Source organism: Sciurus vulgaris (assembly GCF_902686455.1).
Source record: "Sciurus vulgaris genome assembly, chromosome: 15".
NCBI lineage: Eukaryota > Metazoa > Chordata > Mammalia > Rodentia > Sciuridae > Sciurus > Sciurus vulgaris.
The window spans coordinates 24172541-24185788 of record NC_136476.1 but is presented as its reverse complement, the minus strand read 5'-3'; the positions used below and the strand labels follow the sequence as shown (position 1 = coordinate 24185788).

Here is a 13248-nt window from a genome sequence, read left to right as displayed (position 1 = left end):
TGTGAATTTAAAAAAAAAAAAAAAAAAAAACCTGCTACCTCATCTGGGCATCCATCTGGCCTTGGTAATCTTCCATTATTCTTCAGGAGTTCTATCAAATGGAACACAATCATCTGTCCTTGCTTGTCATTGCCAATCATACGCATAAATTCCTGAAATACAAACTCATATTTCAATGCTTTTGTGTGTTTAATTTAAAGAATTCTTTCTCAAATTCCTCTAGAAAAAATCAGTTTATGTATGACTTTAAACTTTTTCAAAAAAAAAAAAAAAAAAAAAAGACCATATTAAGGAATTGAAAGGACTTAAATGGTTGTGGAACCTCTTTAATACTATTTCCACAACTTTCCTTGAGAAAGACCTGAAACACATAAACTAAAAACATATTTACTTAAGGTTTTGTTATTGTTTAACACATCATATTATATTTTAGTTGAAATAAAAAGTTGAATGTAAAAGAGGACATAAATAAAAACACAATGAATGTTTAAGCATAAATGTATTGGAGAGAGCTTTTCCTATGCTAAAAATTCATAAAATTAAATTCTGAATTATAAGCTAAGGAAATATTTACAATAAACATCATGTTTATTAAATACAGAGAGCTATTATAAATTGATAAGAAACATTACCAATGCAAAAACAGGCAAAGCATGGAGGAGACAATTTACACACACACATATACTTTAAACATCCAGTAAATACATACTCAATCACTTATAATTTAAAGTGCAAATTAAAATAAAATAGATAACAACTCATATCAATTTCACAAAATTACATAAAAATACAATAGCTAATATTGACAAATGATAAAATGTATGTCCCTGAGCATTGCTATTAAGATATAATCTGGTATAATTTTTCTTGATTATTTTCAAATAATTAAGAACTTTTAACAAAAAAAAAAGCTTTTACTAGCTCATGACCTTCCACCTATAATTATACTTTTATTCTAATATGATAAACATAGATAAACAAATATTTATGTGTAAGACTGTTCACTAAGTTCACTGAAGTGTTACACTGAAACGTTACATAAATGAATGAAAATTGGAAAATGACTGTCCAAAAATATATACCCTTATGATGAAATTCTACTTAGAAATTAGTAATGATAGTTTTAGTAAATATTTACAAATACAGTAAAATAAAATACCAAAAAATGTTAATGAAATAGGACAGCAAACTGTACAGCATAACCTTAGTTTTATAAATCAATATATACTTCTTAATAAAATTTCATTTTTATATATAAAATAAAAAGAAACCTAGAAGAAAATATATCACAATATTAAAGTGGTTGTTTCTGAGTAATTGCATTAGAGATGATTTTTATACTTTTCTATATTGAAAACATTTGAAGTAAACACAAAAAATTACTTTGAAAGGTGTAACTAGAATGATTGAGATTATTGAGTTTACTTAAAATAATATTAAGAGTGCTATGGCTTGGATATAATTCATCCTCTAAAAGGTTAGTAATTTGGTCCCCAGTGTGGCAGCATTAAGGTGGTGGAATCTTTAAAATGTGGGGACTAGTGGAAGGTAATTGATCTAGTTCCTTTTCTGCTAACCTGTCCTGTGATACAGCCAAGGACTCTAGTGGCTGAACATATGGGGCTTCTTGATATTGAATGGACTTTCGTTCTCCAAAAGTATGAGCTGAGTAGTCGAACTTTTCTTTCCTTTTCTTTTTTGTCTTTTCTTTTCTTCCCTCCCTCCCTCCCTTCCTTTTCTCCTTCCTTCCTTCCTCTTCTTTTTCCTTCTCTTCTTGTCTTTCTCTTTCCTTTTTTATTTTGATACTGGAGAACTGAAGCACCAGGTACTTTATCACAAAGCTATAACCCATCCTTTTTTTTTTTAAATTTTGAGACAGGGTCTCACTAATTTTCTTAAGGCCTTACTAAATTGCTGAGGTAGTCTGGAAATTATAATCTTCCTGCCTCAGTTTCCCAAGTCGCTGGAATTACAGGCATGTACCACAGTGCCTGGCACTCAGTACTCAGCCTCAGGTATTTTGCTACAATAACAGAAAATGGACTAAGAAAGAGATTATACTAAATAGTGCTATAACACCCCATTTTACAAATTTTAAGTTAATTTAATGAATTAATTTAGGGTTATTTTGTTGGATAGCACCTTACAAATTAGCAATAGGAAGTTCTAAAATGAGCCCTAGGCTTATTATTATTCTTTGGATAACACCTTTCTCATGTTAGAAAAAAAACTGAAAATACATAAAAAAGTACACTTACCGCTGGTGGACTTTTACTTTTTTCAATGTATGTGAAAAGTTCATACAGAACTACTCCAAAGCTCCAAACATCTGAGGCCACAGAAAACTTGCTCTCTGTCAGAGATTCTGGAGCATACCTGTATATGGAAAACATTTTAAAATACAGTTATTTATGTGCCCATTCTAGATTTTACCAACAAAACACTGTTTGCTTTTAAGTTTACAGAAAAGTATTAACATAGCAGGCCTGAGACTAACATCCTTGGAAGGGCCTCCTTGCACTGTTGACCCTTGACTGGCACCTGGGAACTTAAGATTTCAGGAAGGTTTCTACAATTCCCTAAATGATAAGTAGCTTACTATGTCTAAAGTATTTATGCAAACAATGTGGTTTATGCCCACACCTGCTTTCCTTATGGGAGTCTGGAATTTTGGTATGTGCTAGGCACAGGGTGCCTATGTGACCACTCCTTATAAAAATCTTGCACTCTAATGAGCTTTTCTAATAGACAATATCTCACATGTGTTATTGCCATTTAGAAGAATTAAGTTATGTTCCATATAATTTTACTGGAATGGGACACTTGGAAATTTGTGCTTGTTTTCCTCCAAGCTTTGCCCCATACACCTTTTCCCTTTGTTGATTTTGCTGTGTTATTCTTCCCTGTAATGAATCATACTGTGAACAAGACTATATGCTGAGTACTGTGAGTTGTTTCCATCAACTTGTAGAACATGGGAGTGGTCTTGAGAACCTCTGACATACACAAATAAGGAAAATCAAAATAACTTTATTTTTGTCTCTATGATCAGCTCCAAGGTCAAATGCAAAGTACCTTCTAAGAACTGAAAAATAAGTGTTTATGTAAAATTTGGATGAGAAGGGAAGAAGAAACTAAGAATAAAAGGAATGATATAAAGTTTCTATCAAAAATAAAAAGTGTTTCTGTACCTTTTTAAATGTGTGACCCTGGTATTAAATTTCAATGCATTTAAATGATTACTATAGTTGTTATTTAAATATCAATATTTACCATACTCTAGAAGATAATTATTCATTACTAACCTTTATAAAGAAAAATTTAGCTATCCATTTAAAAATATCCTAAAGAAAATATAGTTTTAAGATTTCTTTTAATAAGTATATATACACAAAAGGATTGAAAACCAGTGATTTAGATTTCTGAAAAGTCTACCAATGTAGCTGCTTCTCTGCTCTTAGCCTCTTCTTAATGCATGTCCAGTCCATTGCATCAGTGTTTTGGACTCAGGATCCCCTATATGCTCTTAAAAATTATTAAGGTTCCCCCTAAAACTTTTGTTTATGTGGGTTATATCTACTAATATTTGCTAATATTAAATATTATTCATATTAAATATTAAAACTAGGAAAATACAAAACAATTTATTTAAAATGAATCAGAAACCCATTATATCTTAACATAAATATGTGACAAAAATAGGATTTTTAAACATTTTTTCAAGTCTCTTTAATGTTCGGGAAATAGAAACATGCCTTATATATAGCCTCTGGAAAATTCCACTACATATTCATGGGGAAAATGAGAGTGACAATTTCCAATTACATCTTAATATTACTATAAAATGTTTTGACCTCCCAGATCTCCTAGAAAGGGGTACCACAGGCTCCTATACTTTCAGAATTATTGTTCTATACCACAAGTGTAGAGATTTATGCCCAAAATATGAATCTTGCCATGTTGTTCACCTGGATAAAGCTTCGAATTTCACACCTTACACACTGTTTACTGTGTAAGGTCTGAACTCAACATGATATGAGGGTCTTCTCTTGGGCCATTTGTGCTGCTCTAACAGAATACCTGACACTGTAAGTTATAAAACACAAATTTATTGGGAAGTCAAGGATCGGAGTACAGACAGGTTCAGTTGTTCCTCCTACAGAGGAAAGGAGCACTGCGTCTTTAAATGGAAGAAGCTGGAAGCTCCCCAAGAGGGGCCAAATGCCTGGCCTCTTTTCTAAGAGCTTTAATCCTATTCCCAGAGGAGGAGCCTTCTGGCCTAATCATCTCTTAAAGGCTTCCCTCTTTAATACTATTCACATTGGCAACACCTACATTTTGGAGAGCACACACTCACCATACTGGGGCTCAATCTCTTTCCAGCCCCAATTACTTCCTGTTTGTTTTGTGATTTATGCCTGTCATTTGCAAGTCCTTGATTCTTTTGTTCTTGTCAACTTCCTCATAGACTGCCCTTCCTCTTGTCCATGTGGTAAGTTCCTCCTAATCAATATTTGAAATATCATCTCTTAGTTGTCTTCTTTTCTATGCTTGACTTAAACTCAGCAGAATTATTTGCATCCTGTGTTTTACCATTATCTTCATTATTGCACTTCCATACTGCAGGGGAGTGATTTGATTATATGTTTGTGTTATGGTTTGGAAGTGAGGTATTCCCCAAAAGCTCACGTGGGAAACAGTACAAGAAGGTTCAGAGGAGAAATGATTGGGTTGTGCGAGTCTTAACCCAATCAGTGATTTAATCCCCTAGCAGGGATTAACTGAGTGGTAACTGAAGTGGTGGGGTGTGGTTGGCGGAGGTGGGAATTGGGCATGGCTTTGGGTATATACTTGTATCTGTCAAGTGGACTCTGTCTGCTTCTTGATCACCATGATGTAAGCTGCTTTCCTCCACCACACTTTTCCACCATGATGTTATTGCCTCACCTCAAGTCCCAAGGAATAGAGCCAGCATTCTATGGACTAAGACCTCTGAACCAGTGAGTCCTCAAATAAACTTTTCCTCCTTTAAAATTGTTCTGGTTGGATCTTTTAGTCACAGCAGCAATACAGCTGACTAAAACAATTTAATTCTTCCTAAATTACAAGCTTTAAAGGGAAAGGATTATAGATAGCAGGCCTGTCAGTTGAATGTGCCTGCCATAGCAAATTTTTCCTTTTAGTTAGCCATATAGCAAAGGACAGTTCTTTTCTGATGCTGATCCTATATTCTCAAATTCCTTGCATGGTATTTGAAGCACAGTAGGTACTTAATTAATGTTTATTTAACTGTATTCATTAAGTTTACTCAAATCCAATCTTCATGTAACTAATGTTTATCAATTGCCAGTTAATTCCATTTAACTTCTTAATTTCCCACCCTAGGAAATGAAGAATGAAATAAAAAAGGAAAATTCTGGTATCACTTGGACATGACCAAAAGAAATGATCATGTAAATGAGTCCTATCTTCTAGTTTCATGCATACTCTAAAAATAATTAGATGAAAGTATTGCTAACAATTATCGTGAGGATATTCCTTAAAAACTGTTTTTGATATTATGAAAAATTTTAAACCTACATAAATTAGGACAATAAACAACCATGTCACTCAGCTAAACTCATTGTCTCTTATATCACATGTTACTCTCTATGTCCCCTGTTACTGAATTTATATGAAGTGAATCCCAGTATGACAATATTTCAAGCACAATTATTTAAGAATACAACTCGGCATCTCTAAACAATGAGAACTCTTCATTAAAACATATTCATAATACCATTATAAGTTATATTTCTGTAGAAATAATCAATCATTCTAAATCATTGGTGCCTTTTTACCTGACTTCTTTCCAGAATAATGATTTGTAATAGATAGTATTAACTGTAAAATTTATAGTTATAGAATAAAATGAATGTAAGTAGCACATATGGATGATCTACCAACTTAGCAGTATCGAACTGAACCATTTATATTGTTCTAATAATTTTGGTGAGTGCCAGAAAAATATTTATAAACAACTATTGTTTGTACTAGCACTTTTAATTTCCAAGTCAGATATGAAAGGTTTAATAAAACATACTTAACTAAAATAAACCCTCCTTTAACACTAATATCTCACTCAAATGACACTATCTTAATAGTATTATTTCAGTAGATAAATAAAACACAAAGTCTATTTGGAATGTATACAAAACTAAAGCAATTAAATATGATTTCACCAAGTTATCCCTAGAAAACGAAACATACTATAAATGAATGAAGGCATAAAATAAAAACTTTGCATCAAAGCACCTATCAACAGAACATTTTTAATGTGTATAGCACATTAAAAAATGTGTATTGAATGTTCCTCAAAATCAATTCACAATTTTAATACTAATAATTATCTTCAGCTTCAAATTATTGTAACCTATAAAAATAATCAATTAATGCCAGATTATAGCACTACCATACTTAGGAAAGGTTAAAAACTCAAGCTCTGGAATCAGACTATCTGGTTTAAATCCCAATTCTACCCTGCACTCGTCATGTGACTTTGGGCAAACTACTTAACTTATCTATACTTCAGTTCTTTCATGCTTAAAATGGAGATGCAGGTGGAGGAGCCCTTTTCTGAAATGCATTGGACCAGAAGTGTTTCAGATTTCAGAATTTTTCAGATTTTGGAATATTTATATAAATTATATCAGTTAAGTATCCTCATTCTGAAAATCCACCTTTTAAAGAGCTCCAAAATTTGAAACTTTTCAAGTGACATATCAGTGAGCAAAAGATTTTGGATTTCAAAAAAAAGTAGAATTCTTTTTTTTTTTCTTTTGGCAGTGCTTGGGATTGAACCCAGCACTGTGTGCATGCTGGATGAGTGCTCTATAATTGCGCTACACCCCCAATCCTTTTCACAGTATTTTTTATTTTCAAATTTCGGATGCGCAAGGATTGTTATAAGGATTAAGTGAGATAATCCATGAAATGCATTTAACCCAATGTAAAGCATATGATAACTGATTGCTACTATAATAAACAATACTAAAAATTATTATATAATGTATAATAATAGTAGTAACAAGAAAGTTGAAAGTTTGTGCTTTAAAATTTTATAATACTGAAATATACTATACTCACCAGAATATGGGACTTTCACCAGGTTCTTTCACTTTGTAGTATTCTTTGTCTTGTGGCAAGACTTTTGTTAATCCAAAATCTCCAATTTTAACTCTGTTCTCATTCTCCACCAATATATTTCTTGTTGCTAGATCTCTATGGATATACCTTTTTGTACCAAGATATTCCATGCCCTATGAATAAAATAACATTTTGCTTCCAGTTGGTTGTGTAGACATAATTTAAATGACTTCATCCTTATAAATTCCCTTTATTATCTAATAAAAAGTCTATAGGATTTCTTAATTACTTCAATATACTCTTCATCCACAAAAAAATAACACGAATATTAGGTACCTTGCATATTTGAGATGTATACTGCAGAAGTTTCTTGTGATCTATTCGTTCTTTATGTTTTTGGAGGTAGTCTCGTAAACTTCCATATGGCAAATATTCCATAATTAATCTTAGGTTACGCCGTCCTTTTAATGTACAAACAAAACATAATATTTTATTTTGCTTTATTTTACTAGACACTAGAAAAAATATATAAATCACTTAAATAAGTATAAAATCTATGTCTAAGATGATAACACTTCATTATAACTTAAAGGTGATGCAGTAGTTAAGAACTATTTAGCAATTAAAAGCCACACAGAGTTTTTTTAAATCCAAAAGTTTTAGAAAGAAGCATTAAAAATATTTGTGTTTTAGTCTTCTACTAAAATAAGTTGGTAAGACAACTTTGATTTTCCTCATTTGTGTTGAACAAAATCAGGTAATTTAAAATATTTTGATAGAAAATATAAGGAAAGTACTTTTCTTAAATGAAACTCTTTTGTTAATTAAGCAAATGGTAAGGAGAATAGACTAGCCAAAGACTTCCTGTAGGTATAGCCCATGACCACCATGAACAATCTCTAGTCACATAGCATGCATCTCTCTATGGGCACTGTCAAATGCTAAGTCCAGATGTAGGCACTGAGTGTTTTTATTACCTAGGATGTCAAAGACAAGGCTGGGGATATAGCTCAGTTGGTAGAGTGTTTGCCTCGCAAGCACAAGGCCCTGGGTTCAATCCCCAGTACCGCAAAAAAAAAAAAAAAGGATGTCAAAGACATACCTTCAGTTTAAAATAGGTTTCAATGGGCAACATACCAGCACTGTAGCATACTCCCTTGTACTTTACAATGTTGTCATGCTGCAGAGATTTCAGGATTTCAATTTCCCTTTCAAAGTCTCTAAGATGCTCCTCAGTACTGTGCTGGAGCTTTTTTACAGCCACCACTTCCCCAGTGTTGTCCTGCAGAGGGTCATACCGGCACATCTCCACACTCCCAAAATTACCCTAAATGACACAGTTCATTAAGATAGAAACCTCGAGTTTTTCAGAAAAATTACTAATAAATTTTCATTATACAGGAAATCTCAGTAGCTAGAATTAGTAGACATATCTCTAAGCTTACATTAGGCAACTTATTTTAGAGCAAGAAAAGGAAATACTATCTCAACAAGTGGGTACTAAACCTATATATTTGATTTTTTCAAAAGGAATTGTATAGGCTAAAATGCAAACTATTTCAAAAGGCATTTAAACAAATGATAAACATTAATTATTAATTAATTAATAATCTTAAACCAAAGGACATGCCAGAGTTCTTATATTTCTGTAATAACTTTCAGGAAGAACATCTTCAAAATGTATCTTTGATATCACTCTCAGTGATCTGGATGAAATAAGGGTCTGTTACAGACTGAAAGCCTATGCCATGAGCACTAACCCCCAATGTGACTGTATTTGGAGTTACGGACTTGTGAGGAAGTAATGAAGTTTAAATGAGGTCACTGGAGTGGGCCCTAATGCAAACAGGCTAGTGCCCCTTAAAAGAGTTGGAAGAAACAGCAGAACTTTCTATCTCATGGGAGGACACACTAAGCAGGTACCTCTGAAAGGTAGGAAAAGATGCCTCACCAGAAACCAAACCCTGCTGGAACTTTTATCTTTAACTTTCTAGCCTTCAGAACTGTGAGAAATAAATTATTTAGGCTATATAATTCAGGGTATTTTGTTATTCAAACCCAAGCACTAAATACAGAATCTGATTTAATTGTTTAAGAAAGTAAGATTTTAGCCAGGCACAGTGGTGCACAACTATAATCCCAGCCGCTGGAAAGGCTGAGGCAGGAGGATCTTGAGTTCAAAGAAAACCTCAGCAATGGCATGGCACTAAGCAACTCAGTGAGACTCTGTCTCTAAATAAAATACAAAATAGGGCTGAGGATGTGGCTCAGTGGTTGAGTGTCCCTGAGTTCAATCATAGGTACCAAAAAAAAAAAAAAAAAAGTAAGATTTCTTAGCTTATGGGGATATTCCTACACTTTATAAAAAAAGATTAGCCTTTAAAAAATTCATTCTCCCTTTACTTAGACTCAGTTATCTATGTAGAATTGGTACATTGACATATAAAATATAAAGTATACAACTTGTGTAGTAATCAAATTCATGTATTTCAGATATTATTGTCTTGTTAAAGAATGTGATTCTTGAGCTACAAGACTGTGTAAGTGACTATATTTTCAGTTATATACTTTATGTCAATTTTTTAAAAACCAAGACAATATGTAGGCTCAAAGTTAGATCTCTAGTTACATAGTTTAAAAGGCCACAGAGAAGAGGATAAGACCTGACACACTCCAGCCAGACAGACTGGAGCTAGAATCTTGGTCCACTACTTACTCTTTGTGACCTTAGACAATTCAGTTTCTTCTCTGAATATCAGTTTCTTCCTCCTTAAAATGGAAGATAATAAAATGTCTACCTCCTATTACTATTGTCAGAAATTACTCCAAAAGGCACTTATAAAAAGCAAAAGTGGGAAATGATAATTTTATATCCTTTCTTCCTACTTAACAATGTTAATAAAATTTATTTTCCAATGCCATTATATATTCCTTAAAATACATATTTTCTTGATTTTTATTGTATACTGTTAGATAAATGTACTAATTTTTAAAATTTATGTTAGGATTTTTAAAACATCTATGTCATTGCAATAATACTCTTATTCATAAATATCTGTGTACAACTTTACTGAGGATACTTAAGAATTAGCTGTTCAAAAGATACGGACATTTCGAATGTCCTTCATACCTACTGCATTAGAAGTTCTTTAGAAAAGGTTACTAAAACCTGTTCTAAGGAACGGTAGGAAAGTGTTTATCACATCTTTGTTAACACTGGCCCTATGTGTTTTCTATAATTGGTCAATTTAATTGACAAAAATCAATCTTGCTGTTTTAATTTGGAATGCCTCCAATTTCTTTTAGAAGAATAAGGGGAAGCCAAATGCTGAGGGCAAAGACAACAATTAGGATAGGAATCCAGAAGGGAATGGAATGGAACCAAAGAAGAAATCATGTAAGGGAGAATAAAAGAACTATAACAAAGAATCTTAAGTACCTAGTCAGTGGTAGAAATTAATTGGCAAGGGAAATAAACATTGATATCTGATTTGTTTTTCTTACAGAATTTGAGAGATGGAAGCATAATAGGAAAAAAAAAACAGAACTGTATTTTCCCTATTCTAGGAAATAACAGGGAAAGTGAATCTGATAATCAAGGGGAAGAGAGTGATATAAATGTAGCTACATGTGAAAATAGTTTCAATAGTTCACCTGGAAATCTACTCAACAAGGAAAAGAGTCAGCTGAATCTAGAAGGTGGCTAACAGGCCTTAAGAGGACAGTGTCAGCTGAGCTTGGTAGTATATGCTGTAATTACAGTGACTTGAGAGACTGAGGCAGAAGGATCCTAAATTCAAGGCCAGCCTCAGTGAGACACTCAGCAACTCAGCAAGACACTATCTCAAAAATTAAAAAATGAAAAGGGCCACGGGTTTAGCTCAGTTTTAGAGAGCCCTTGGTTTCAATCCAAATCTCTCTCTCACACACACACACACACACACACACACACACACACACAAAACAAAAAAGAGGAAAGGGAGTGTTAAAGAGGTTAGCAATATTCATGCTATTTTTTTAAAAGTGTATGCTTAAAAGAGTCAAAAGATATAATTAGAAGCATCTGTTGGTAATCAGAAGGAGAGACTTCAGGGTCTGAAATTTCATAAGCAAGGTTATTATAGGGGATTACAGAGTTCAAAGTGAACTCATCTAATATAGACATAGGGTAGAAAAGTTGAGAAGTTTTAAAAAGGCATTGACTTGGCATTCATGGCAGGAAGTAAAGTGAAGAAAACAATGAACACCCAAAGTACTCAAGGATTGTGGACCAAAATGTTAGCCAGTGATAGCAAGGGGAGAATAAACAATCATATTTAGAGAAGACCAAGAGGGACAGAAGATAAAAAGGACTTTGAAAAAGCTAGATTTTAATTAAGGCAAAAAGGTAAAGGATGTAAAGAACATAAGTTGGGCATTAGTTCATTTTAGAATTCATGTGGTAGAAGAAAGGCTTCAAAATAGTTTCTTACCTCTTTTTACAAAAGTATTAAATAAAAATGCTTTTCTAGGTTTATTTATATTATGCTTAAAAGAATTTAAATAATAGTTATGTAAAATTTTTTAAATGTTTAAGAAGAATTAAAATTACAATAATGAGGAATGCTGTAAATTAAGTCACACTTTAAAAATTGGGTTTCAAAGAATATTAATGAGGAAATCTTGATAATATAATAAATGAAAAATAGCAAGATAGGGAACTATATACATATAATGATTTCACTTGAAAGAAACTATTTCATGGGTACACAGAGATGAATGAAAATTGTAATTATGTTTTAAGGAAGCTCAAATATCCATTACTTTTAGAAAACACTGAAAATCATCAGATTTTAAACTGAATAAGAAGAGTCTGAATAAGTGAACAGTAAGCCAAAGGGTAGTCATTGAACTACTGAAGGGTAGCTTTATCAATATAGTTAATGCTTTTTCTAAGCAATTTCTCTACTAATATATAGAAATTTGTGTTACACATGTCCATATGTGGCATATGTGCCTAAATATTAATTCTCTTATAAAACATTTTAACAATATAATATAGAAATATACTTATATCTGGCTGTTTGACTTATTTACAAATATTGAGATAGTTGACTCCAAATAATGAGATTGTAGGGTACATTTACAAAATGAAATTCTCTAAAAACAGAAGCATACCCTAATAATACTAGATAATATTCCTGAAAATAATTTTGTAATATTTTTATACAAACAGGTATATTATAATTTACTACAGGCCTGTTTCACTTAGGAATACTTTCTGGGTAATTCTAAACCAATTCCCACTGAGTACTGAATAACAACATGGTGTTGCATTTTTCTGCATAAATTTTTTATTTTTAATTTTTGCAGTGCTTGGGATTGAACTTGGGGCCTCATGCATGCTAGGCAAATGTTCTACCACTGAAATACATCAGTAGTCTTGCCTCCTATTTTTTAAAATATCATTCAAACTATGACCAAAAGTATGTAAGAACCATGAAATGGAATTTTATGTGAAAAGCAACTTACATTAAGGAAGCCATGAACTGTCTCAAAATTAAATAACAATCAAGCATATCACACATATATATATTAATTAACATTGACACTTGTTCCAATCACATCTTAAGAAAATCTTAGAAATTATGATCAGCATGGAATGTAAAAAGAGTACATTCTTATCATATATCTTTATAATTAGGTTGCTAACCACCTCTTCCAGCTAAGTTGTAAGCTCTTCAGAGTTAGTGATTATATCCCATATCATAGTGATGAATGAAGTATCTGGCACTTAGTAGGGACCAAATATTTCTGTAATATTAAAGCCACATCATTTAAGAGAAATAAACTAAAAAAATGAAAGTAATTAAGATCCTTCCAAGGCTGTCTAGTTCCTAGAGGGCCCTTTAGATTTTCATCCACAGGTTTAAAAAAGTTTGATTCTAATAGCTAAGCATGGTTTTTGGATTTTGGAATTTGAAACACTGACTTTTTTCGTAGAAAGCTGTAGAAAGCTGAGAAAGGTCTTTTTTTTTTTTTTTTTTTTTCTTTTTCTTTTTTAGTCTTCAGCTCTCTTAAGGTAAAACTGGCAAATAAGAATTGTGTACATTTAAGTTATGTAAGGTGGTGATTAAATATATA

General features: G+C 32.3%; 1 protein-coding gene across 5 annotated transcripts in view; it reads right to left on the bottom strand.

Annotated features, from left to right (window-relative positions):
• Positions 1-13248, bottom strand: part of JAK2 (Janus kinase 2) — a 135103-nt gene that overhangs the window by 1621 nt on the left and 120234 nt on the right. For 2 of the 5 annotated variants that reach the window (XM_079113008.1, XM_079113006.1), the window contains exons 20-24: positions 8263-8452; positions 7462-7586; positions 7126-7298; positions 2259-2376; positions 36-152 (exon numbers count right to left, since the gene is read on the bottom strand). In XM_079113008.1, coding sequence (XP_078969134.1) covers positions 36-152; positions 2259-2376; positions 7126-7298; positions 7462-7586; positions 8263-8452 — 723 coding nt within the window. Of the gene's footprint in view, positions 1-35; positions 153-2258; positions 2377-7125; positions 7299-7461; positions 7587-7653; positions 8123-8227; positions 8453-13248 lie in introns of those variants that run through there. The other 3 variants (XM_079113009.1, XM_079113007.1, XM_079113010.1) reach the window with 2 other exon arrangements.